Source organism: Musca autumnalis, unplaced genomic scaffold (genome assembly GCF_047663935.1).
Source record: "Musca autumnalis isolate F117 unplaced genomic scaffold, ASM4766393v1 scaffold_1, whole genome shotgun sequence".
NCBI lineage: Eukaryota > Metazoa > Arthropoda > Insecta > Diptera > Muscidae > Musca > Musca autumnalis.
This window is the reverse complement of record NW_027411644.1, coordinates 279,360,093-279,386,505: the sequence shown is the minus strand read 5'-3', so window position 1 is coordinate 279,386,505 and position 26,413 is coordinate 279,360,093. Positions and strand designations below refer to the sequence as shown.

General features: G+C 38.0%; 1 protein-coding gene across 1 annotated transcript; it reads left to right on the top strand.

Annotated features, from left to right (window-relative positions):
• LOC141391974 (aminopeptidase N) lies at nt 1-25,229 on the top strand. The gene is made up of 10 exons (XM_073964784.1): nt 1-662; nt 14,533-14,691; nt 14,762-15,239; nt 15,306-15,465; nt 19,978-20,059; nt 20,144-21,419; nt 21,485-21,539; nt 23,270-23,394; nt 23,459-24,754; nt 24,820-25,229. Exons 1-10 carry the CDS (start codon nt 70-72, stop codon nt 25,111-25,113), a joined length of 4,518 nt encoding a protein of 1,505 aa, XP_073820885.1. The 5' UTR covers nt 1-69; the 3' UTR covers nt 25,114-25,229.
• The last annotated feature ends 1,184 nt before the right edge of the window (nt 25,230-26,413 follow it).

The following is a 26,413-nucleotide window of genomic DNA, read 5'->3' as shown; positions in this document are numbered from 1 at the left end:
TTTATTTGTAGTATTGAACGGTTCGTTTGTAGGTCGCGTCAAACGGGGACGCGGACGTTTAATTTGATAATGGCAAGACCATATACAAAATTTCTAAATAAAAAATGGATATTTCTTCTGTTGCCTATTTTGCTAATGTTGGCGCCAAAAACCCTATTGGTCTTGGGTCAAGGCACAGCTGACGATATTAACGTGGTGGTAACGGAAACGGACGAGATGACAACAGTCCCCTCAACATCAACACTACCTCCTCCAGCAGCATCACTAAAGGAAAGACCACTACGTTTGCCCAATTCATCTTTCCCCCTGGAATACAATCTCCATATTGTCACCAATATCCATGCGGGAGGTCTCTACTTCAAGGGGAATGTTACCATTGACATTGAGATACGAGAGACGACCGATGAAATTGTTCTGCATGCCAAAAATCTAAGCAATTTTATTATCACTGCCACTGAAATGGACAGCGGTGATATGCTACGCGATCTAACCTACAGCGTGGATAATCGTCGTCACTTTCTCATCATTCATGGCGAGGAATATTATCAAATATTCGAAGTTGGAAAGAGATATCGCCTGGAAATTCTTTACGATGGCACAATGAACGAAGATCATTTGGGTCTTTATTGGTTGGCCTATCGTGATGCCGGAAATAAGGTCATGTAAGTAAATCATATTTTTTTCGGGAGAAAAGATTGTGAGTCAGAGGGGAAACCGTTCATCAAAACAAATGTCAAATTCGGTGGAAATGTTTTTTATTGACAAAATGAACGACGGATGCAAAGAAAACAAATGAATAAACTCGCAGGGGCCAGACCACCACCACCACTGATAAGGAGATAAACACTTCAAATCAATGTTTCGTCATCGCAAGTTCGAAAAAAAGACAAAAACAAAACAATCAGAACCCTCCACACAAACCAAAAAGAAAAAAAACGTAAACTTGCTGCGTTGTCATGAGTACTATGCACTCTGGCGTCTCGCTGTCGATTATCTTTTGCCAATAATATTGAAACGAAAGTTTTATTAAATAATAGTATTGAGATATTGTTATCGCAGTGTGTTGATAGTAGGGTTGTGTTTGTGTGAGTTGTAAACAAAACAGTGCGCAACCTTTTGCCGGGAAACGACATTTTTACTATTGAAGAATAATTTAAATTATGTAGTCTGCAGAACTTCCACTTGTAGCAAAACAAAATGCAGTGCTATAGAAAGAGTCAACGAGCTGAAAAGTGTTGAACTCATGTGGAGGTGGTACGTCAAAGAATGGATCGACATTGGCCCTATTTAGAGTTGTGCCAATCTAGTTCAATTCAACGGCCTAGTTCACTATCTAGTCCAATGCACTCCGATCGTTTGTGCGAAGAGATTACGTATACGTAATTTCACATATTAGTTTGTATGACGTTACTTTTTTGAACTAGGATACTGAGCTACGACCTAGATTGTCCAAATCTACCCTATGTAACCCCTTTGGATAGTTATCGGAGCCCCCAATGACGAAAAACATTATATCGCTGTAAACAGAATGTTTTTATATACTACACCACCTTATGGTAAATTGGTATTAAATCTTTGTGCATTTGTATGTAACATACAAAAAGGGAACGAGATAGATCCATAATTTTTTAGGATATATTTCCCACAGCTGTGACATAGTCAGAAATTCATATAGACACCATTTCGGGTGGGGAGCCAGCCCCACGGACAAAATTTGAACTTTTGCAAGTAAAAAAAACAAACAAGTTAGAACGGCGTTAAAATCGACCGGATCGAATTTTTTATACCCTCCACCACGAACTATATTGAAGTAAATGGGAACAGAATATTTTAACGATCTTTCAAAAATATGGACATTTTTCCGAATTGAGTTTTTGTATCCTCTGGTAACAACCAATTTTAATCACAACAACCTTGGTTGTAAATTTTGACGAAAAAACCTTCAAATACGTATAGTGAGAACACAATTAACAACCAATTCAGAAGAAACAAGTGAGAAAAGGCTATAGTCGGTACGGGGCCGACTATGTGATACCCTACACCACTACTTCTGTGAATAATCTTTTCACTCGAAAACATTTCTTTTATGGAGATACGAAAGTTTTCACCTATCTGGCTTTTATACCAAATGACTTAAGGCGAACTGAACCAAAATAATTAATATTTAATTTTATATTTGACTACTGTCGACATCACCAACATCAATAGGCTTCTATCTCTGTGAGAAAATTTCGTGATGATCCGATCAAAATTCCGACTTGTAGTGTGATTGCAGAAAAAGTGGAAAAAAGGGATGCATTAACGACTATTGCGATATCTCTATTATTTGACTACCTACGCCAACCTACTTTGCATAATTTCAAAGATGGGATTTTCTACTTTCTTTGTCAGGCTTTGCTTTTAGAAGGTCCCCAACCAATGGTGTTATATCCGTCATTATTATTAAAATCGCAAATATGAGAAGTTGGGTTTTATTAGCGACTATTGCGATATCTTCGTTGTTAGACCACCTACGACAACCTACGTTACATTGTTGTAAAGGTGATATTTTATACTTTCATTGCCAGGTTTTGCTTTTTGTAGACCCCTTATAGACGCTGAGTTATTTGCTTTGGAATAAAATGTTGACTTTTTCTCCAAATAAAGTTTTTGCTCATTCCGACCCCTAAATATTATCCGACCATCATCAAAATCAATAGGCTTCTTCCTCTGTGAGACCCTCATTTACCCTCGAAATTTCGTGACGATCCGATCAAAATTGCGCCCAGTAGCGTGATTTCCAAAAAAATGGAAAGATGGGATGTATTATCGAATATTACGATATCTCCGTTATTTGGTCACCTACGCCGACCTAGTTTGCATCATTGTAAATATGGGATCTTCTACTTTCATCGTAAGGCTTTTCTTTGGAAAGTATCCAACCAAATCTGTGATATTCGTCATTATAACTAAAATCGCAAAAATGAAAATTTGGGTTTAATTTGCGACTATTGTGATATCTTCGTTGTTTGATCACCCACGAGAACCTACTTTACATCGCTAGAAAGGTGATATTTTCTACTTTCATTGTCAGGTTTTGATTTTGGTATACCCCTTATAGAAGCTGAGATATTAGCTTTGGAAAAAAACGTTGTCTTTTTATCCAAATAAGTTTTTTGCCCATTCCGACCCCTAAATATTATTCGACCATCACCAACATCAATAGGCTTCTTCCCCTGTAGAACCCCCAATAACCCCCAAAATTTCGTGACGATCCGATCAAAATTGCGGCCTGTAGCGTGATTTCCAAAAAAATTGAAAAATGGGATGAATTACCGACTATTGTGATATCTCCGCTATTTGGTCATCTACGCCGACCTAGTTTTCATCATTGTAAAGGTGGAATCTTCTACTTCCATAGTCAGGCTTTGCTTTTGGAAAGTCCCCAGCCAAAGCTGTGATATTCGTCATTATAACTAAAATCGCAAACATGAACATTTGGGGTTTATTTGCGACTATTGTGATATCTTCGTTGCTTGATCACCTACAAGAACCTACTTTACATCATTAGAAAGGTGATATTTTCTACTTTCATTGTCAGGTTTTGCTTTTGGTATACCCCATATAGAAGCTGAGATATTCGCTTTGGAAAAAAACGTTGTCATTTTATCCACATAAGTTTTTTGCCCATTCCGACCCCTAAATATTATCCGACCATCACCAAAATCAATAGGCTTCTTCCCCTCCGGGACCCCCATCAACACCCAAAATTTCGTGACGATCCGATCAAAATTGCGATCTGTAGCGTGATTACAAGGTTTAGATGGACAGACGGACAGACGGACAGACGGACGGACGGACGGACTGACGGACGGACACACATAGCCAGATCGACTCAGCTCGTCGAGACATTAATTTTGATATATATAAGTATGGGTCTACGACCATTATTTCGATGCGTTACAAACTTTTTGGCCAAAACCAACTTATAATACCCTCCCCACATAGTGGTGTAGGGTATAAAAATGTGGCTAAACTAAATACCAAACTTCAGGAATTTCGGTGGGATATATAGACCACAACCTTGAAAATACCGACAATCGGGAGCTATCGTTCAAACAAATTTAAGTGACAAGTTTTATGCCCCCAATGAAGACTAAATACCAAATGTCAGCCATATTAGTGGGATATTGAGAACACAACGTTCAAAATACCAAAAATCGGGAGGTGCCCTTCTATGGGGGCTATATGAACACGTGGACCTATACCGGCAAACTTTAGGTGGAAAGTTTTGTACCCCCAAAGAAGACTTAGTAGCAAATTTTAGGCATTTCGGTGGGGGATTGAGGCCACAACCTTCAAAATACTGAAAATCGAGAGGTACCCATCTATGGGGGACATGAACACGTGGATCTATGCCGACAAGTTTCAGGTGGAAAGTTCTATGGGGCTATATGAACACGTGGACCTATACCGACAAATTTCAGGTGGAACGTTTTATACCCCCTACGAAGACTAAATACCAAATTTCAGCCTTTTTGGTGGGATATTGAGGCCACAACCTTCAAAACACTGAAAATCGAGAGGTACCGTTCAGGGACGTAGCCAGGATTTCATTTCGGGGGGGGCCCACCTGACCAAAATTTTTAAAGTTAATATTAGCGAAAATTTATTATTTAGCAATGATTTAAGCTTTATTTTAGGCTTATTTTACTGATGAAATAATTTTTATTACTATTATTTAATTAAAATGGAGTAAGATTTCTTGGCCAATTTCCCCTTGTTTCAGGCTTCAATTTTCCACTTCAGAGTATGGTCAATTTTTCAATTTCGGAAGTTCAGGTGTCCAATCGTTTTTATTTTCATAAGGAAACCAACTATCGTTATTTCCCTAAAGATATTTTGGTGTCCAATCGTAGATCTTATCACAAAGAATTTCTGAATGCAGATAGTGGTTTTCTTGATAAAAAAATATTCTAAGCAATAGTGAGTCTATCAATCTTAAAATTCTAGCACCTAATCGCGGTATGTAAATGACGAATTCTATTGCCCAATCGTGCATGTAAATAGACTATTTTGGCGTTCAATCGTCGGACTTCTCTTATAGAAATTCTGGTTTTCGATCGTGGATCTTCTCATAAATTGATCAGGAACTAGGAAAACTCTGGCAATCAGTCTTGAATTCTTTTAAAATTAAATTCTGGCGTCCAACCCAAGATCAATACATGCATACATTCTTTCAGCAAAAACCCACTAACAAAATGTTTCCCAATCTACATTTTTTATAATCTCAACCTTTAGTCAAAATAAACCTCATCGAAATAATGGTTTTAGGGCCAAAGTGTGTTTGGTAGAAATCTGTTTCAGAAAACTTGAAGTCGACTTAGCTATGTTCATCCGTCTTGGTGGAGGACACGATGATTCTCGAACAGATCGGTCCAAAATTTGACTTTCGTTTTATTTTGTCCAAATTTTGATCAACTTCGAAGATGGACCATATCAATCCATTCTTTCGGTAACCTTCCACAGAGTATTTAAACAAATTTCAGAGATGTGCAGTTTAAGACCTCTCTCGACAATAAATAAGTGGATAAGTGTAAGCTGAAGACCTAAGTAGTCATGGCTTCACTCCCTTTTTGCTAATAATTTAGTTATAAGTAAAAATATGATATAAATAAATTAATAAATAAAAAGACCTCTCTGGAAACGCTTTCCTTTTTTGCAACAAGTGTTCTCGGGGCCACTATTACTACAGTACAAGTTTTTCAGAGGCAAGTCCATACTTTCAGAGAAAATGGCCCGAAAGCTGTAAAGAACACCTACGGCCGTCATGTGTAGTGACTGGTGCGCACGACAACTTTCGAACCTTATACTGCGGTACATCCTTCAAAAACCATCAAAATAGTTGTTAAATGCAGTTTAAGGTCTGTTCGAGGATCCTTAGAAATGTTTACTGAAGGTATTCCTTGTGTTTAGAACGGTATTGTGTTTTTCGTGGGCAAGTCCATATATCCTGAAAAAAAAAACTGAAAAATATTCTGTGACGAACTGAAATGACTGGTGGGAGCAAAACTCTTTTAAAAGGAATGACTTCCAAAATAATATCTACTTCCAAAATGACCTATGTCGGTCCGGTCCATTTCTTCAGGTACCGCAACAACACTTGTGATCAATGATATAATCCCCATTTTGTCGCCAAGTTCATACGTCCGATAATGGGTACACGATTCTGAAAATCTCCTAATACATAGCTTTGGGTTAAAGGATTTTGGTTGTGTGGCCCCTATTCGATCTGTCCATAGATGAATATTTCAGTTCACACAGACTCAGGGTATATTTCAGTCCGCTAAGCCGACTGATTCTTTTTGAGATTTTGACGAAGAACAGAATCTGTTTCCGATCAGCTTTTTTTATTATTTTTGATTTCGTTTGTCGTCACAAAGTCCTTTGACAAAACAGGAAAAAGGAACATATCTACAAATGTGCATCCATAATTCAATTCAAAGAGTAACACTATGCAACACTGAAAATGCAAACAACTTCTAGTATGATTTTTTTTTTTTTAAAAACACATATTTAGACTACAAAAACCCTAGTAGGGTTTGTCCTGTCAGATCCAGTTCGGATTTTAAGGCCTCATCTAAACCGGGCTAAATCTACACGTTTTTGCATTTATCAGGCCTTTATCTCAGAAACGAATAGGAATTTGGCCTTGCTGTCTTTAGCAATATTGTAGCCCTGTACTAGCAGAACTTATCTTCTGAAAAACCCACATAAGAAAAACTCCATCTACGGCATCAACATCTATAAAATATAGAAAATTTTACATAACTGCTGAAATTCTGGTCAGTATGGGCTAAACTATTGGGAGTTGAACCAAGTAACCTCTTGCAAAAATCTTCCAAATAAAGTTCTCAACAATTCTTTAGAACATGCTGAAACTCTGGAATGCTTGTTTCATGTTGTTTCAGCGGTATTTTGCATCATATCTTTTACAACACGTATTTCAAACACAGTTCACACTAACAGTTTATTCTCGCATTTCGGATTTCACTACATTATTGACATTTTTATTAAATCGTCGTTGAAAAATGTACTGAAAACAACAGCATAGAGGCATTTTACAACAATGGCATGTTCTGAAGAGTTGTGTACTACATTCCAGGGAATATTTTTCAAAAGAAAATATTCAGAAAAAATTAACGGTTGTGGAGATACGGTGCGAAATGTATAAAAATTTTGGAATTTTTGCATATATTTTTAAATTTTAGGCATTAAATGCAGTTTTTCGAGTTCATTATTTCTCCAAATATTTTTTTCTTGTCCTTATCAACAAATTTGGTTCAGAGGTCAGAAGAAGATTCGCATTGGTTTCAGAGATATAGCGCCGAATTTCTTTAAAAACTCAATATTTAACCATGTATAGATGGGGCCATAAAATCCGAGCTGGATCTCGCACAGCAAAACCCAACTAAGGTTTTTTGTCGTTTGGGTCTGTACTTTCAAAAAATCATCAGTTCGAATTGTTTGCACAAGATCACATTAAAAATGTTGCACAGTGTAATCGATAGAAAAAATCCCTGAAGTTGAAATTCAATGTAATTTCGAAATATTGGAAATAATATGCAATAAATAAAATATAAATATTGACCTCAATCTCGTTAATCTTGTTATTAAAAACACTCGAAAGGTAGAACAAAACATAAAAGTACGACAGAAAAATCCTTTTTTGTACAATAGACATTTACTAATTTGTAACAAGAGACCAGTTTCTAATAATCTCAACGAACGAGACTGCGGTGGAACAGAAGTTTTATCATAAAAAACGGTTGGTATAGTTCTTGTTTTGCAAATTTGAAACATAATAAAGAATAGGAACCACAAGAATGTTTTTCTAGATATTGTTTACAAGCCAGTAAACATCTTGTTCTGAACTCAACAACACTTAGAATCAGCCTAAAATTACTATTAAACGCTTAAACAACACCTTAAAACTTACCAACAACTATGCAGAAAATTGCTCAAAAAACCTAACTTCTTCATTATTTCATACTTTTAATAAGTAAACCAATCTAGTTTACCCAAATACTTTACATATTTCTTTAAAAATCTAAAACCTTTTAAAATTTTACTCAAAAATTAAAAAAATGTGTAACATATGCTAATATCCTATGGAAACGAAAACCATTTCGGGGGGGGCCCGGGGGGCCCGGCCCCCTGGCTACGTCGGTGGTACCGTTCTATGGCGGCTAAATGAAGGCGTGGACCAATACCCACAAATTTCAGGTGGAAAGTTGTATATCCCAACAAAGACTTAGTACCAAATTCCAATCGTTTCGGTGTGATAATGAGGCTAAAACCTTCAAAATACCGAAAATCGGGAGGTACCGTTCCATGGGGCTATATGAACACGAAGCTCTTGAACCAAATTTAAATGGTTGGTGCTTACACCTGGGAAGTTTTTGCGGATTCGGAAACTACAATGTTCATAGATGAGAAAAATCAAAAAACAAAACAAAAATCGCCGGAGCGCTTTTTAAATACATACATAAATCGCTATTCAAGTTGACATTTTTAAGCGCTATGAAAATTCTCTATATGATTAACTTTTATGATATCTTCGTACTTTTTACAGTTATTGAAATATAAAAATGTTCTAGTAAGGACAATGGATTGACTGTAGCCTCCATTAATTACAATGTTATGAACAGTGCACCTTAACTAAGTTTAAATGAAAACCGCTTACGTCAGGGAAGTTTTTGCGGATTCTGAAACGGCAATGTTTATAGATGAGAAAAATCCAAAAAATTGAAATATAAAAATGTTCTAGTAAGGACAATGGATTGACTGTAGCCTCCATTAATTACAATGTTATGAACAGTGCACCTTAACTAAGTTTAAATGAAAACCGCTTACGTCAGGGAAGTTTTTGCGGATTCTGAAACGGCAATGTTTATAGATGAGAAAAATCCAAAAAAGGTTTTGCTTGGAAACAGCAAGTCCTATCGAAATGGAACTAAAGAAAATGTTATAGCTGTGCAAATTCTGTACAAGATTGGCTGATTGATATTTTCCTAGGTTTTACCATTTTTGAGATACAGTAGAACCTCGATAATTTGTAATCCAAGGGACCGGCAATTTAATACGAATTATTGACGATTTGGAATTAGCGAGATTAAAATACAAAGGAAACCGCTTCATGGGACCGACAGTTTACACGAATTATCGAGTTACGAATTATCGCGATTCTACTGTATCAGATGCAATTTTTAGATTTTTTCTTAGGTCTTCAGGATTTAGTTTGAAAATTGCATATCCTTTCGAAATAGGACTAAAGAATATGTTGTAGCTATGAAATTCTCTACAAGATTGGCTTTCGTAATTTTTCCTAGGTTGTACCATTTTTGAGATATGTAAGTTTGAGTTGGGAAATTGCAGTCATGACATTGTTTTATAAGGAGGCGATACAGTTAAACCATTGTCCTAATTTGAACTTCTATACCTCAATAACGGTAAAAACTACGAAGATATCAAAAAAGTCAATATTGTAGAGAATTTTCATAGCTACAAAATTTCTTTAGTCCCATTTCGATATTACTTGTGGTTTCCAAGAAAATCGTGAAAACCTAAAATCCCCTTAAAAATGTCAACTTGAATTGCGATGTATTTAAAAAGAGCTCCGGCGACTTTTTTTATACCCTCAGCCTTTAGGCTAGAAAGGGTATATACACTTTGATACGACCAAAAATGTGCCTCATCGAAATAACGGTTTTAGACCCCAAGTATGTTAGGACGAAATTCGTTTCAGACAATTTTGAGTCGATTTAGCCATACCCGTCCGTCTGTCTGTCTGTCAGTCTGGCTGGCTGGCTGGTGCGCACGATAATTCTCGAACGGATCAACCGATTCGAACCAAATTTTGGGTATTGTAATATTTTGTCCAAACTTAGTTCAAGTTCCTTCGGATACCTCCCCCACAACATTTCAAAATTTGTCTGTAAAATGGTGTGAACGATAACTCTCAAAGGGAACAATCGATTTGGTCCAAACTTTGCACATCGTATTATTCCTTCCAGATAGATCGGGTTCGAATATGGACTATAGTGGTCCACTCCTTCGCAAGCCTCCCACACAAAATTCGGATAAAGTGAAGTCTAAGAGCTACTCTCAAATCGTTTAGAAATTTGTTTCAGTAAGTTGTCCTTGCGGCTCCCTTTACGGCGGTAAATTTTTTTTTTGCGCAAGTCCATACTTCCTGAGATATTGGCCTAACATTTCTAAGAAACCCTGACTGCACCAACCAAAATGGCAAATCTGCAAAATAATTCTTGCAGGGAGTTTCTGATTAGTGTAAACTTTGCACATAAAATTATTTCATCAAGTTATGTACCTGGTTGAAATATGGGCTACATCGGTTTGATTCTGGTTTCAGTAGGTTGTTCTAGCGGCCTCATTTACAACGGTACAATCTTTTTCCGGTGTAAGTCAATACTTCCTGAGAAGAGAAGTAAGCATACAAAAATGGATATTGTGCAAGACAACTGTAAAACTTTTTCAAAAATGTATTCCAACCTTAGTTTAACGTAATTAAATATTTCAATTCCTTTATGAAGAAGTTTGGTTACTAAACATATTTGGTATACATATGTCAATGATTTGGTATAGCCCCACATTACGATACATGCAGATTTTAAAGCAAACTCGTGTTACAAAATCAATATATTTTATATACGGCATAATTATTGTGTTTGGTTTTTTTTTGTCAGCTCAGCTGACTGATACTTTTTCTTACTTGTTTTTGATTTTTCTCATCTATGAACATTGTAGTTTCAGCATCCGCAAAAACTTCCCCGCTGTAAGCACCTTCCATTTAAATTTGGTTCAAGAGCACCGTGTGAACACGTGAACCTATGCTGACAAATTGCAGGTGGAAAGACTAAATACCAAATTTCGGCCTTTTCGGTGGGATATTGAGGCCAGAACCTTCAAAATGCTGAAAGTCGGGAGATACCGTTCTATGGGGAGTAAGTGAAGGCGTGGTCCTATACCGACAAATTTTAGGTGGAAAGTCTGCTTGTATCCTAGTGATTTGTCGCTGGTACATAGCATCTCATTCTAAGTTGATTTATGCATGTCCGTCTGTCCGTGTATTTATTGTTATTGCTTTGGATATATGTATGTAGCTCCCATGATGCACCAAACATGCATTATTATTTATCCGATTTGCATGACATTAGGAGTGTGTGACGGAATTATGTCTGTACATAAATTTTCCAAAATATATTGAAAGAATTGGATGTAGCATTTCATTGATGTACCAAACACGCTATTTATGTGTGACGTCCGATTTTGATTGAATTTGTGACGGAATACTTACTTACTTAGCTGGCCCATTACAGAACATTTGTTCCATAAGCCGAACTAAGAAAATATCTCCAATTCTCTCTGTTTGTTACTTCGCTTTTTGGAATACCGCGTATTTCTATATCTTTTTCCACTTGTTCTCTCCATTATCATCGCTCATTCTTTTCATATGGCCTAGCCAACGCAATCGCTGCATCTCCATAAGTTTAACTATATTGATGTCGTGATTCATACGACGTCGATATTCACCGGCAACGCAGATCGGTCCGTAGATCTTTCGAAGAATTTTTTTTCTCAAAAACACCAAACACTGCCTTATCAGCTTGCGCAAGTACCCAGGCTTAGGAACCTTACATTAGCACAGGTAGTATCAATGTTTTGTAAAGCGTTCTTTTTGTTCGACGAGATGTGGTCTTGTTTTTAAACCGCTTACTTAAGCCAAAGTAGCATATGTTGGCCAATACAATTCTTCTCTTTATTTCACAACTGATGTTGATGTTCGACCTTCTTAAAGTATCAATTACTTCCTTTACTGATCGTCCCATGATATCAATGTCATCAGCATAAGCATAACATGTGGCTGTTGCTGTATATTGTGCCATTTCTTTTGACATTTGCATCTGGTATAACCTTTTCCAGCATGATGAACAGGTCACACGAAAGGCTGTCTTCTTGTCTGAAACTTCTTTTGGTACTGAATTGTTCGGAGAGGTTCTTTCCTATTTTAACTGAGGACCTAATATCAGTTAAAGTCAAGCCGAATGAGCTTTGATGGGATACCAAATCCAGAAATGGCTTAGAATACCTTTGGGCTTAGCGGGCTGTCGAAGGCTGCCTTATAATCGACAAAAAGGTGATAGGTGTCGATCTGCATTTATTGGGTCTTTTCCACGACTTGTCTCAAGGTAAATATCTGGTCAATGGTGGATTTGTCCGGTCTAAATCCCCACTGATAGAATCCAATTGTTTCATTGACCATAGGCTGTAGTTATAATTGTTCCACAAACATCCCATAAGGGACAAGGGAGGCTGTAGTTGCTCACAAAATATCCCAGATAACCATCTTATATGCGATAGTGAGCAGACTTATGCCCCTGTAATTGGAGCACGCAATCTTATCTTCCTTCTTGTGGACGGGACACAGGATACTCAGGTTTCAATCGTCGGGTACGCGTTCTTCCTCCCAGATGGTGCAAACTAGCTGTTGCATACACCTTATCAGCAAATCGCCTCCGGATTTGAACAGCTCCGCTGCTAGGCCATCGGCTCCTGCTGCCTTATTATTCTTCAGCCGGTTTATTGCTGTCTTTACCTCATCTTGGCGGTATACATTCAACACCATCTTCTGGGATTGGATCTGTGGTATCTTCGTTGTCTTCGTTAGTATTGGATACCAACAGTTTGGAACAATTTTCTTTCCATATCCCGAGCACACTTTATGTATCAGTTACCAAATTACCTTGCTGGCCTCTACAGGAGGATGTGCCCGTACCAAAGCCATCAGTTTGATGTTTTACTCTTTGGTAGAACTTTCGGACTTCATTCTGGCTCCTGTACATCTCGATTTTTTCACACTCCCGCCTTTCCGTTTCTCCTCTCTCCTTTTCTCCTTATACCTCTCTCGTGCGCTACGAGTTGCTACTGATTGTAGAGTAGCCCTATATGCCGCATTTTTCTCTTCGGTAGCAGCACGACACTCCTGATAATACCATAGATTCCTCGGTGGATGTCTTTGGTATCCAAGTATGGACTTTGCGGCTGTTTGCATGGAGTGGGCAATATTTTGCCATTGTGCTGATATTTTATCGGGACGAGGAGTGATTTCATTAAGCAACTGGGCTAGTTGAGTGGAATATGCTGTGGATATCTGTTGTATTTGCAGCTTAACGATGTCCAACTTCCGTGTTGCGTCTGTTCGTGTTTTATTTGCAACGTTTAGACGAGAACGTACCTTTGCTGCAACAAGGTAGTGGTCCGAGTCTATGTTTGCTCGTAGGAACGATCACACATCTAACACGCTCTATGAATGTCTTCCATCTATCACAACGTGATCAATTTGATTTATTTTTCTTTGATCTGGAGACAGTCAGGTGGCCTTATGAATATCGAGATGCCTAAATCTGGTACTGCTAAGTACCATGTTTTTTGACGTTGCGAAGTCTCCTTTTTTGTTCCTTTCCTTTTCTCCTTTTCAATTTTGGCATTAAAATCGCCTAGAATAATTTTAATGTCATGGACAGGACAACGGTCATATGTTTCTTCTAGGCGCTCGTAGAATATATCTTTGGTCTGTTCGTCCTTGTCTTCGGTTGGAGCCGAATGACATGGCTTTTAATACCTTTGTAAGATATAGCTTGTGTCGATCTGCATCTGTTGAATCTTTTCCAGGATTTGCCAGGATTCCGTTGACCATAGGCTTTAGTCGTTCATATAATATCCCTGACACTATCTTATAAGCAATAGAGAACAGACATAGCCGTTTTAGTTAGAACACATAGTCTTATCTCTATCTTGTGGATAGTGCTAACTTGCTGATGCATACACCTTATCAGCGTATCTCCTCCGATTTTGAACAGCTCCTGCTGACTTATTATTCTTCAGCCGGTTTACTGTTGTATTTGCCATCGTCTAAGATTTATTCTGTTTTATCATCGTCGTCTTCACTAGCATTGAATACCAACAGTTTGGAACAATTAGCACACTATATGTATCTGTAACCAGATTACGTTGCTCGTCGGTAAAGGAGGATGTACCTGTACCAAAGCCATCAATAATTTACTCTTACGCCAGAAGCCAGATTGATTTTTCACTCTTTGGTAGACTTTAGGGACATCTCGATTTTTTCACATTCCCGCTTTACCATTTCTCACTTTTTTCTGCGGAAAAGGTTTTTCTTTCAATAACAAAATTATCAATTTGGTTTTTTGTTGTTTTCATCTGGAGACAGCCCTTATGCATATCGAGGTATTTAAATGTGGTGCTGCTACTCAATTTGCTTACGAAAACTTTGAATTAAAACCATCGGGAAAGCCATGATCACACTACCTCCTGAGCTTTAATGGTATCAAAATTTATAATAAAAAAATTCGATAAGTTATATATAATAAGAAAATCTTTAAAACCCCAACACAACTCTAAACCACTTTAAGCAGATATCATTTAAATATTGATTTATTTTTTAAATTACAGATATCAAGCTGCCACACAATTCGAACCGACAAGTGCAAGACTGGCAATACCCTGCTATGATGAACCTGCATTTAAGGCCAACTTTACAATACAGATTACGCACGGAAAAATATATTCGGCCATTTCAAATATGCCAATGAAAGAAGTAATACATCACAAGTAAGATCTCTATTCTTCTCCTCACAAAGAGCGTCTAACAAATGTCCTACTCTCTTTTCCCACTTAACAGTGATAGTGACTTGTCAACAACCATTTTCCATACAACACCACCAATCTCAACTTACCTGGTTGCATTTGTCGTGTCAAATTTCGGTTATATTTCAAAGAGACAAGGCCATGTTACACAACGTGTCTTTACACCCACTATGTCGGCGAACAAAGGAGAACACCAATTGGAATTTGCCATCCGAACAGTGGCTGCCATTGAAGAATATCTGGGTGTCGATTATGCCTTGGATAAATTGGATCATGTGGCGTTGAATAAAAACTATGGAGCAGCAATGGAAAATTGGGGCCTTATAACATATCGTGAAGATTGCCTACTCTATTCCGAGGATGATTTACGGCAACGTTTTCGAGATACCATAACTATTGTGCATGAAATTGTCCACCAATGGTTTGGTAATCTTGTCTCACCTGAATGGTGGTCTTATGCATGGTTGAATGAAGGATTTGCAACGTACCTTTCACACGTCATTATTGATATGGTAAGTATTTGTCAGGGGGGAAAATGTGAAACGATGTTATTTAAGATGACTTTTGTTTTTCTTTAGCTTCATCCCGAATTTAAACCATTGGAATATTTCATAATGGACACTGCCTATCGGGCCTATAGCTATCATAAATATAGTACACGTTGGCGTGCCATGACCCATTATGTGGAAGAGGAAAAAGATATTGCTGGTATTTTTGACTTAATTGGATATCAGAAAGGTAAGTACAAAAAATATTCTAGGGCAGTAAATAAGGTTTTCGAAGGCCTTCTTTCGGAGGGGTCTTAAAAAGACGTTTTCAAATTGTTTTGTAGACAGAGGATATTTTAAAGACCTGTTAAAGTTTTAAAAAATCAGATATCGATAGAAGATCCATACAATTTATTTTGTTTATAGAAGACCTATTAAGGGGTTTTCACTTTAGAAGGCCATTACAAAGTGTCTATAGAAGACTTTTATAGGGTGATTTGTCTACAGAAGACTATTGAAGATCCTTGAAAATTCTTATAACTGTAGAGGCCTACTGTCCACAGAAGACCCTTAAAGGGTATTATATTTATAGCAGACGCTTTCAAGGCGCTTTGACTATAGAAGACCAAAAGACCATAAAGGGTCTTTTGACTATTGGACAACCTCCACAGGTTTTCTATCCATAGAAGATCTGAAGAGGCATTCTGTGCCCTAAAGACTGTGCGAGTGTCTATGGTCAGTATACCCTTTAATTCCCTTCTTTAGTCAAAGGACTATTAAAGGATCTGCTATGGACATAATAGCAGACCCCTCAAAAGTCCTTTGACTAAATAAGAAAATTAAAGGTTCTTTGGACCAAAGAAGACCATTAAAAAGTCTACTATCCATAGGAGACCCTGTAAAGACCTTCTGTCCACAGAAGACCATTAAAGGGTGCTTTGACTATAGAAGACCCTTAAATAGTGCGTTGACTATAGAAGGAAACCCCTGAAAAGGTCTTCTTTCCATAGAAGACCCTTAAATGTTTCCCTGCCTATAGAAGACCATCAAAGGCCTTCCCTATGACCCTTAAGAGGTCTTCTGTCCATAGATGTCCCTTAAACGGTATTCTGTCCATAGAAGATCCGATAATGGTCTTCTGTACACTGAAAACCCTTAAGATCTTCTGTCCCTCGACCATAAAGACCCTTAAATGCTCATCTGTCCTCAGAAGAGCTTTAAATCTTCTGACCATAGCAGACCCTTACGAGGTCTTCTGTCCATAGAAGACTCTTATACATAGGTTTTTTGCCCATAGACGAGCCTTAAAAGGTATTCTGTCCACAGAAGACCCTTAAACGGTATTCTGTCCTGACGAGGTCTTCTATCCATTGAAGACCCTTATACGTATTCTATCCCTAGGAGACCATTAAAAGGAGACCCCTCTTCAGTCAACAGAAGACCCTTAAAGAGGCTTCTGTCCACAGAAGACCCTTACGAGGTTTTCTGTCCATAGAAGACCCTTATACGGAATTCCGTCCATAGGAGACCCTTGTGAGGTCCTCTATCCATAGAAGGCACTTATAATTTCTTCTGTCCGCAGAAGACCCTTACGAGGTCTTCTGTCCATAGAAGACCCTTATACGGTATTCTGTCCACAGAAGACCCTTAAACGGTCTTCTGTCCACAGGAGATCCTTATAAGGTCTTCTGTCCATAGAAGACCCTAAAACGGACTTCTGTCTATAGAAGACCCTTATAAGGTCTTCTGTCCACAAAAGACTCGTATGAGGTCTTTTTGTTCACAGAAGACCCTCACGGGTCTTCTGTCCACGGAAGACCCTTATGAGGTCTTCTCTCCATAGAAGACCCTTATAGGTATTCTGTCCATAGGAGACCATTAAAAGGAGACCCGTCTTCTGTCTACAGAAGACCCTTAAAAAGTCTTCTTACCACAGAAGAACCTTAGGAGGTTTTCTGTCCATAGAAGACCCTTATACGGCATTCCGTCCATAGGAGACCCTTATGAAGTCCTCTATCCATAGAAGACACTTATAATTTCTTCTGTCCACAGAAGACCCTTACGCGGTATTCTGTCCACAGAAGACCCTTATAAGGTCTTCTGTCCATTGAAGACCCTTATGAGGTCTACTATCTATAGAAGACCCTTATAAGGTATTCTGCCCATAGAAGACCCTTATGAGGTCTTCTGTCCATAGAAGACCCTTATACAGTATTCTGTCCACAGAAGACTCTTATACGGTGTTCTGTCCAAAGAAGTCTTCTGTTTGTAGAATACCCTAATAAGGACTTCGGTCCACAGGAGACGCTTATGAGGTCTACTATCCATAGAAGACCCTTATAAGGTATTCTACCCATAGAAGACCCTTATAAGGTCTTCTGTCCACAGAAGTTCTTCTGGCCATAGAAGACCCTTAAAAGATCTTCTGTCTATTTTGTCCATGAAATACCCTTAACAAGTCCTTTGCCCATAGAAGACCTTTAAAAGGTCATCTCCCCATTGAAGACCCTTAAAAAATCTTCTGTCCAAAGAAGACCCTTAGAAGATCTTCTGTCCATAGAATATCCTTAAAAGGTCTTCTTCCCATAGAAGAGCCTTAAAAGGTGTTCTGTCCATAGAAGACCCTTAAGAGGTCTTCTGTCCGCAGAAGACCCCTAAAAGAAGACTCTTATACATAGGTTTTTTGCCCATACCATTCTGTCCACAGAAGACCCTTACGAGGTTTTCTGTCCATAGAAGACCCTTATACGGAATTCCGTCCATAGGAGACCCTTATGAGGTCCTCTATCCATAGAAGGCACTTATAATTTCTTCTGTCCGCAGAAGACCCTTACGAGGTCTTCTGTCCATAGAAGACCCTTATACGGTATTCTGTCCACTGAAGACCCTTAAACGGTCTTCTGTCTATAGAATACCCTAATAAGATCTTCTGTCCACAGGAGATCCTTATAAGGTCTTCTGTCCATAGAAGACCCTAAAACGGACTTCTGTCTATAGAAGACCCTTATAAGGTCTTCTGTGCACAAAAGACCCGTATGAGGTCTTTTTGTTCACAGAAGTTCCTCACGGGTCTTCTGTCCACGGAAGACCCTTATGAGGTCTTCTATCCATAGAAGACCCTTATAGGTATTCTGTCCATAGGAGACCATTAAAAGGAGACCCCTCTTCTGTCTACAGAAGACCCTTAAAAAGTCTTCTTACCACAGAAGAACCTTAGGAGGTTTTCTGTCCATAGAAGACCCTTATACGGCATTCTATCCTAGAGAGAAGACCCTTAAACGGTCTTCTCTCTGTAAAATACCCTAATAAGGTCTTCTGTCCACAGGAGGTCCTTATAAGGTCTTCTGTCCATAGAAGACCCTAAAACGGTATTCTGTCTATAGAAGACCCTTATAATATCTTCTGTCTATAAAAGACCCTTATATGATCTTCTGTCCCCAGAAGATCTTCTGTCTACAGAAGACCCTTAAAAAGTCTTCTTACCACAGAAGACCCTTAGGAGGTTTTCTGTCCATAGAAGACCCTTATACGGTATTCCGTCCATAGGAGACCAAGTCCTTTTCCCACAGAAGACCTTTAAAAGGTCATCTCCCCATTGAAGACCCTTAAAAGATCTTCTGTCCAAAGAAGACCCTTAGAAGATCTTCTGTCCATAGAATATCCTTAAAAGGTCTTCTTCCCATAGAAGAGCCTTAAAAGGTGTTCTGTCCATAGAAGACCCTTAAGAGGTCCTCTGTCCGCAGAAGACCCCTAAAAGATCTTCTCTCCATAGAATACCCTTGAAAGGTCTTCAATTCATAGAGGGTCCTTAAATAGTCTTTAATCCATAGAGGGTCCTTAAATGGTCTTTTGTCCACAAAATACCCTTGAAAGGTCTTCTGACAATAGAAGATCCTTGAAACTTCTTCTCTCCATAAAAGACCCCTGAAGGGTCCTTTTACTACAATAGACACATGAAGGATCCATAGAAAATTTTTAAAGGATCCATAGAAGACCTTTAAAGGATCTTTTGTTCACAGAAGACCATTGGAGGTCTTCTGTTCATAGCAGACGCTCAAAGGATATTTTGCCCATAGCATACTCTTAAAAAGTCCTTTGTCCATAGAACCCCTAAAGTGGTCTTTTCCCCATAGAAGACCCTTAAAAGTTTTTCTGCCCAAAGAAGGCCTTTAAACAGTCTTCTGTCCATAGAAGAACATTAAAAGGTCTTCTTTCCATAGAAGACCCTCAAAAGGACTTCTGACGATAGAAGACCCTTAAAAGGTGTTCTGTCCATAGATGACCCTTAAAAGGTGTTATGTCCATGGAAGACCCTTAGAAGGTCTTCTGACTATAGAAGATCCTTAAAAGTTATTCTCTCCATAGAAGAACCCTGCAGGGTCCTTTTGACCACAGAAGACCCTTATAGGTATTGGGAGAGCTTAAGAAGTATTGTGTCTGTAGAAGACCCTTTATGGGTTGATCACTACAGAATACGCTTGGCAGATCTTATATTCATAAGCGACCTGCACTGAAGACTGTGCAGGCTCTCATTTGACAATTAAAGACCCTTAAAAAGGATTCTGCCTATAGAGAACCATTAAAAGGTCTTCTAACCATAAAAGACCCCTAGAGGTCTTCTGTTTATAGAAGACTCTTAAAGGCTCCTTTGTCTTGAAGACTCTCAGAAAGTCTTGTGTCCATAGGAGGCCCTTATTATTTCTTCCCTCTATAAAAAAGATTATACTGAAACCTCAATTTTCCACTTGTTTTCTTCTTCTAGCCGCCTGTGTAATAAAAATGTTCCACCATGCCTTCGGAGAGAAAACCTTTATGCGCGGCATACAACAGTATTTGAAGAAATAGTAAGTCCATTCTCAGAAAATCTCTTAGAGATGATGATGGTCAATAACAATTAATCTGAAAAAGTTTTTACCCTCCATGTCAAGTCAATATTCGGTGGCCAATGAAATGGATTTATTTGGATGTCTGCTAAAGGCATTGGAACAAAGTGAAGAGAAGACCAATTTGACCCAGTGGATACCGTTAGTACCCGAGATAATGTTATCATGGACCCATAGTAAACAAGTTCCCATTATAAAAGTGATCAGGAACTATGAAAATAACACCGTAACACTGGTGCAACAGCAACGGGCGTCATATGCTGAAAATCTTTGGATCCCATTGAATTTTGCCTCCAGTTCGGATCATGATTTTCACAATACAGCAGCAGATTATTTCATGCCGCCGGTGGAGCGACAAGTTTTAAATGTTTCCGAGTTGGGTATTATTTTGGGCACCTCGGATTGGCTGATTGTTAATAAGCAACAAACCGGCTTCTATCATGTCCTCTATGATGATGAGAATTTGCGACGCATTGCCATGGCATTGCAGGAGAATCACTTGGATATTCACGAATTTAATCGTGCTGATATTTTTTATTGCCTACAACCCCTGCTGGATCACAACGAAGTGGAGAATGTCAATGTGATATTTGAGTTGTTAAGTTATCTCAACCATGAGGAGGAGTTACTGGTGTGGAATTTTGTCCAAACCTCTGTGGAGTTGTTTGGGCGCCACTTGGATAACACTGCTCCCCATGAACACTACAAACAGTTTGTAAGGCATTTGGTGAGACCCATTTATTTGAAATATTTCCCCTCCATACATGAGGCACGTCAGGCCATAAGTGAAGAAGCTGGCTCGGAACATACCTCACGACAAAATATTCTCAAAATGGCCTGTCAAGTTGATCTCACCGAATGCTTGGATTATGCCCGACAATTGGCCTTCGATTACATCTTCCAACAAATTGAATTTGTCACCTCCAAGGAAGATTTTTATGTTGTGACGGGTGATGTTCTTTGTTATGGTCTGAAATATTTGACGGATGATGAATTCCATGATGTTGTTGGGGTACTTGTCAACACCAATCACGACACGATGTTCTTTGACGATATCATCATTGCCTTGCGTTGCACTCAAAATCCCGTTCATATTCGCCTATATTTGGATATGATTATTGGACCAAATGCCACAGAGTTTATTGTCAATCCAAATGATTCGGCTTTAAATGTGAAACGCCTGTCTAGGACCAATGTCAAATCGAGATCGATTTTACGCCAATATATTGCCAATAATTATAGAAGCCTTATGCAACAGCCTTACTTTACGGAAATATTCAATATTATGGCGGAATATGTACCAATCACACACAGTCAACAGGTAAGTACACTTTCTCCTTTAAGCGATTTATTTTATACGTGTTTTTCTTCTCTATTCCCTTACAGTTCCGTTCATTCCATGAACTGATTTCCAAAGAACTGAAAATTGCTATCCAACAAAGTGGAGTATAATGCCCCGCTCATAGAATCCAACTCCCAGGATATTGGAAAACAAATAAAATGACCGAATCGTTTTTGGATAAATTTGAAGCTGATATTTATGAATGGTTGACAAGGCATCAGAGGCCAATGTATGCCGCTTCATTGGCGCCGAATCGAAACAGTGCACAAATCGTTTTGGCCCCGTCCTACGTTTAGCTGGAAATCTCTATAGAAAATTATTTAAAAATAAAACTTAAGTTTGTATTAAGGATCGTCTACCTCCTTCTCTCTCTCAGACCAGAAATGCATTGCCATATTATTGTTAAAACATACATTTAAAATATATACATACAAATATTTAAACATATACAAATTTTAAAGTCCAAATCGAATTTCAGAAAAAAGTTTAGGTTCCATGCAAAAAAAATCATTACCAAATAACTGTTTTTTATACTACTTTTTATTAGTAGTAACTACTTACGAAACCCCCTACTAACCCATTATTTTAACAAAGGCATGTCACACTGAATAACTTGTTATTCTGTAACCACTAGAATAACTAGTTATTCTATGGCCACTAGAAATTGAAAAATAAGCTAAACAACATATGGTAGATTTTTATAACAGTTGAGGTGGAACTTGTTTTCAATTTCAACACACTTCATATTTTTAATTTATTTTGCTCTCTGCTGGATTTGTTCATGCGAACTTTTGATTTGTAGCCGAACACACTGTGCCACACGTACGAACATTAAGGGTTGTTTAATGCTTGCATGTGGTTACTGGTAGTGTAGAAAATAGCTTTTTTACATTACTTTGTAATGGGTTACATAATGACTAAAGCATCTAAATTTTTGCTGGGTTAAAAATAGTTATTTTCGGAAAATGCATTTTCTTTGATCTACACTTGTTGTTGTAGGATTGCCATTACAAAGCAATTTATACTATGTAATGTGATTATAAAAAGGTCCTTCGAACATAGACTACCCTCATAGAGGTATTTGACTATATAAGACTCTTAAAATTCTTCTGCCTATGGGAGAGCTTTCTCCCCATGAAAGACATTTGAAACGTTTTCTGGCAATAAAATATCCTTAAAAGTTCTTCTGTCCATGGAAGACCTTTACAAGGTATTCTGTCCATAGAAGGCCTCTAAGAGATATTCTGTTTATAAAAGGTCCATAGGTATTCTGCTCATAAAAGACCCTTTAATAGTCTTCTCTCCATGGAAGACCTTTGAAACGTTTTCTGCCCATAAAAGATCCTTAAAAGACGATAGAAGACCCTTAAAAGGTGTTCTGTCCATAGATGACCCTTAAAAGGTGTTATGTCCATGGAAGACCCTTAGAAGGTCTTCTGACTATAGAAGATCCTTAAAAGTTATTCTCTCCATAGAAGAACCCTGCAGGGTCCTTTTGACCACAGAAGACCCTTATAGGTATTGGGAGAGCTTAAGAAGTATTGTGTCTGTAGAAGACCCTTTATGGGTTGATCACTACAGAATACGCTTGGCAGATCTTATATTCATAAGCGACCTGCACTGAAGACTGTGCAGGCTCTCATTTGACAATTAAAGACCCTTAAAAAGGATTCTGCCTATAGAGAACCATTAAAAGGTCTTCTAACCATAAAAGACCCCTAGAGGTCTTCTGTTTATAGAAGACTCTTAAAGGCTCCTTTGTCTTGAAGACTCTCAGAAAGTCTTGTGTCCATAGGAGGCCCTTATTATTTCTTCCCTCTATAAAAAAGATTATACTGAAACCTCAATTTTCCACTTGTTTTCTTCTTCTAGCCGCCTGTGTAATAAAAATGTTCCACCATGCCTTCGGAGAGAAAACCTTTATGCGCGGCATACAACAGTATTTGAAGAAATAGTAAGTCCATTCTCAGAAAATCTCTTAGAGATGATGATGGTCAATAACAATTAATCTGAAAAAGTTTTTACCCTCCATGTCAAGTCAATATTCGGTGGCCAATGAAATGGATTTATTTGGATGTCTGCAAAAGGCATTGGAACAAAGTGAAGAGAAGACCAATTTGACCCAGTGGATACCGTTAGTACCCGAGATAATGTTATCATGGACCCATAGTAAACAAGTTCCCATTATAAAAGTGATCAGGAACTATGAAAATAACACCGTAACACTGGTGCAACAGCAACGGGCGTCATATGCTGAAAATCTTTGGATCCCATTGAATTTTGCCTCCAGTTCGGATCATGATTTTCACAATACAGCAGCAGATTATTTCATGCCGCCGGTGGAGCGACAAGTTTTAAATGTTTCCGAGTTGGGTATTATTTTGGGCACCTCGGATTGGCTGATTGTTAATAAGCAACAAACCGGCTTCTATCATGTCCTCTATGATGATGAGAATTTGCGACGCATTGCCATGGCATTGCAGGAGAATCACTTGGATATTCACGAATTTAATCGTGCTGATATTTTTTATTGCCTACAACCCCTGCTGGATCACAACGAAGTGGAGAATGTCAATGTGATATTTGAGTTGTTAAGTTATCTCAACCATGAGGAGGAGTTACTGGTGTGGAATTTTGTCCAAACCTCTGTGGAGTTGTTTGGGCGCCACTTGGATAACACTGCTCCCCATGAACACTACAAACAGTTTGTAAGGCATTTGGTGAGACCCATTTATTTGAAATATTTCCCCTCCATACATGAGGCACGTCAGGCCATAAGTGAAGAAGCTGGCTCGGAACATACCTCACGACAAAATATTCTCAAAATGGCCTGTCAAGTTGATCTCACCGAATGCTTGGATTATGCCCGACAATTGGCCTTCGATTACATCTTCCAACAAATTGAATTTGTCACCTCCAAGGAAGATTTTTATGTTGTGACGGGTGATGTTCTTTGTTATGGTCTGAAATATTTGACGGATGATGAATTCCATGATGTTGTTGGGGTACTTGTCAACACCAATCACGACACGATGTTCTTTGACGATATCATCATTGCCTTGCGTTGCACTCAAAATCCCGTTCATATTCGCCTATATTTGGATATGATTATTGGACCAAATGCCACAGAGTTTATTGTCAATCCAAATGATTCGGCTTTAAATGTGAAACGCCTGTCTAGGACCAATGTCAAATCGAGATCGATTTTACGCCAATATATTGCCAATAATTATAGAAGCCTTATGCAACAGCCTTACTTTACGGAAATATTCAATATTATGGCGGAATATGTACCAACCACACACAGTCAACAGGTAAGTACACTTTCTCCTTTAAGCGATTTATTTTATACGTGTTTTTCTTCTCTATTCCCTTACAGTTCCGTTCATTCCATGAACTGATTTCCAAAGAACTGAAATTGCTATCCAACAAAGTGGAGTATAATGCCCCGCTCATAGAATCCAACTCCCAGGATATTGGAAAACAAATAAAAATGACCGAATCGTTTTTGGATAAATTTGAAGCTGATATTTATGAATGGTTGACAAGGCATCAGAGGCCAATGTATGCCGCTTCATTGGCGCCGAATCGAAACAGTGCACAAAATCGTTTTGGCCCCGTCCTACGTTTAGCTGGAAATCTCTATAGAAAATTATTTAAAAATAAAACTTAAGTTTGTATTAAGGATCGTCTACCTCCTTCTCTCTCTCAGACCAGAAATGCATTGCCATATTATTGTTAAAACATACATTTAAAATATATACATACAAATATTTAAACATATACAAATTTTAAAGTCCAAATCGAATTTCAGAAAAAAGTTTAGGTTCCATGCAAAAAAACTCATTACCAAATAACTGTTTTTTATACTACTTTTTATTAGTAGTAACTACTTACGAAACCCCCTACTAACCCATTATTTTAACAAAGGCATGTCACACTGAATAACTTGTTATTCTGTAACCACTAGAATAACTAGTTATTCTATGGCCACTAGAAATTGAAAAATAAGCTAAACAACATATGGTAGATTTTTATAACAGTTGAGGTGGAACTTGTTTTCAATTTCAACACACTTCATATTTTTAATTTATTTTGCTCTCTGCTGGATTTGTTCATGCGAACTTTTGATTTGTAGCCGAACACACTGTGCCACACGTACGAACATTAAGGGTTGTTTAAATGCTTGCATGTGGTTACTGGTAGTGTAGAAAATAGCTTTTTTACATTACTTTGTAATGGGTTACATAATGACTAAAGCATCTAAATTTTTGCTGGGTTAAAAATAGTTATTTTCGGAAAATGCATTTTCTTTGATCTACACTTGTTGTTGTAGGATTGCCATTACAAAGCAATTTATACTATGTAATGTGATTATAAAAAGGTCCTTCGAACATAGACTACCCTCATAGAGGTATTTGACTATATAAGACTCTTAAAATTCTTCTGCCTATGGGAGAGCTTTCTCCCCATGAAAGACATTTGAAACGTTTTCTGGCAATAAAATATCCTTAAAAGTTCTTCTGTCCATGGAAGACCTTTACAAGGTATTCTGTCCATAGAAGGCCTCTAAGAGATATTCTGTTTATAAAAGGTCCATAGGTATTCTGCTCATAAAAGACCCTTTAATAGTCTTCTCTCCATGGAAGACCTTTGAAACGTTTTCTGCCCATAAAAGATCCTTAAAAGTTGATCTGTCCATGGAAGAACCTTAACAGCTCTTTTTTCTTTAGAAGACCATTAAAAGGTCTTCTGTCCATAGAAAGTACTTAAAAGACCTTCTGTCCATAGAAGGTCCTTAGGTCTTCTACCCATAAAATGCCCTTCAATAGTCTTCTCTCCATGGAAGATCCTTTGTCCGTGGAAAACTTTAAAAGATATTCAATCCCCAATGGTCTTCAGTCCATAGAAGAACCCTAAAAGTCTTCTACCCATAGAAGACCCTTAAAAGTTCCTTTATCCATAACATACCC

Bases quoted from the DNA above. Each gene is read 5' to 3' on its own strand.
- LOC141391974 (XM_073964784.1), top strand. From the start codon at position 70: ATGGCAAGACCATATACAAAATTTCTAAATAAAAAATGGATATTTCTT. The intron at 21,540-23,269 runs GTGGAGTATAAT...TCTATAAAAAAG, and splicing joins GAAAATTGCTATCCAACAAA to ATTATACTGAAACCTCAATT. The intron at 23,395-23,458 runs GTAAGTCCATTC...AATCTGAAAAAG, and splicing joins CAACAGTATTTGAAGAAATA to TTTTTACCCTCCATGTCAAG.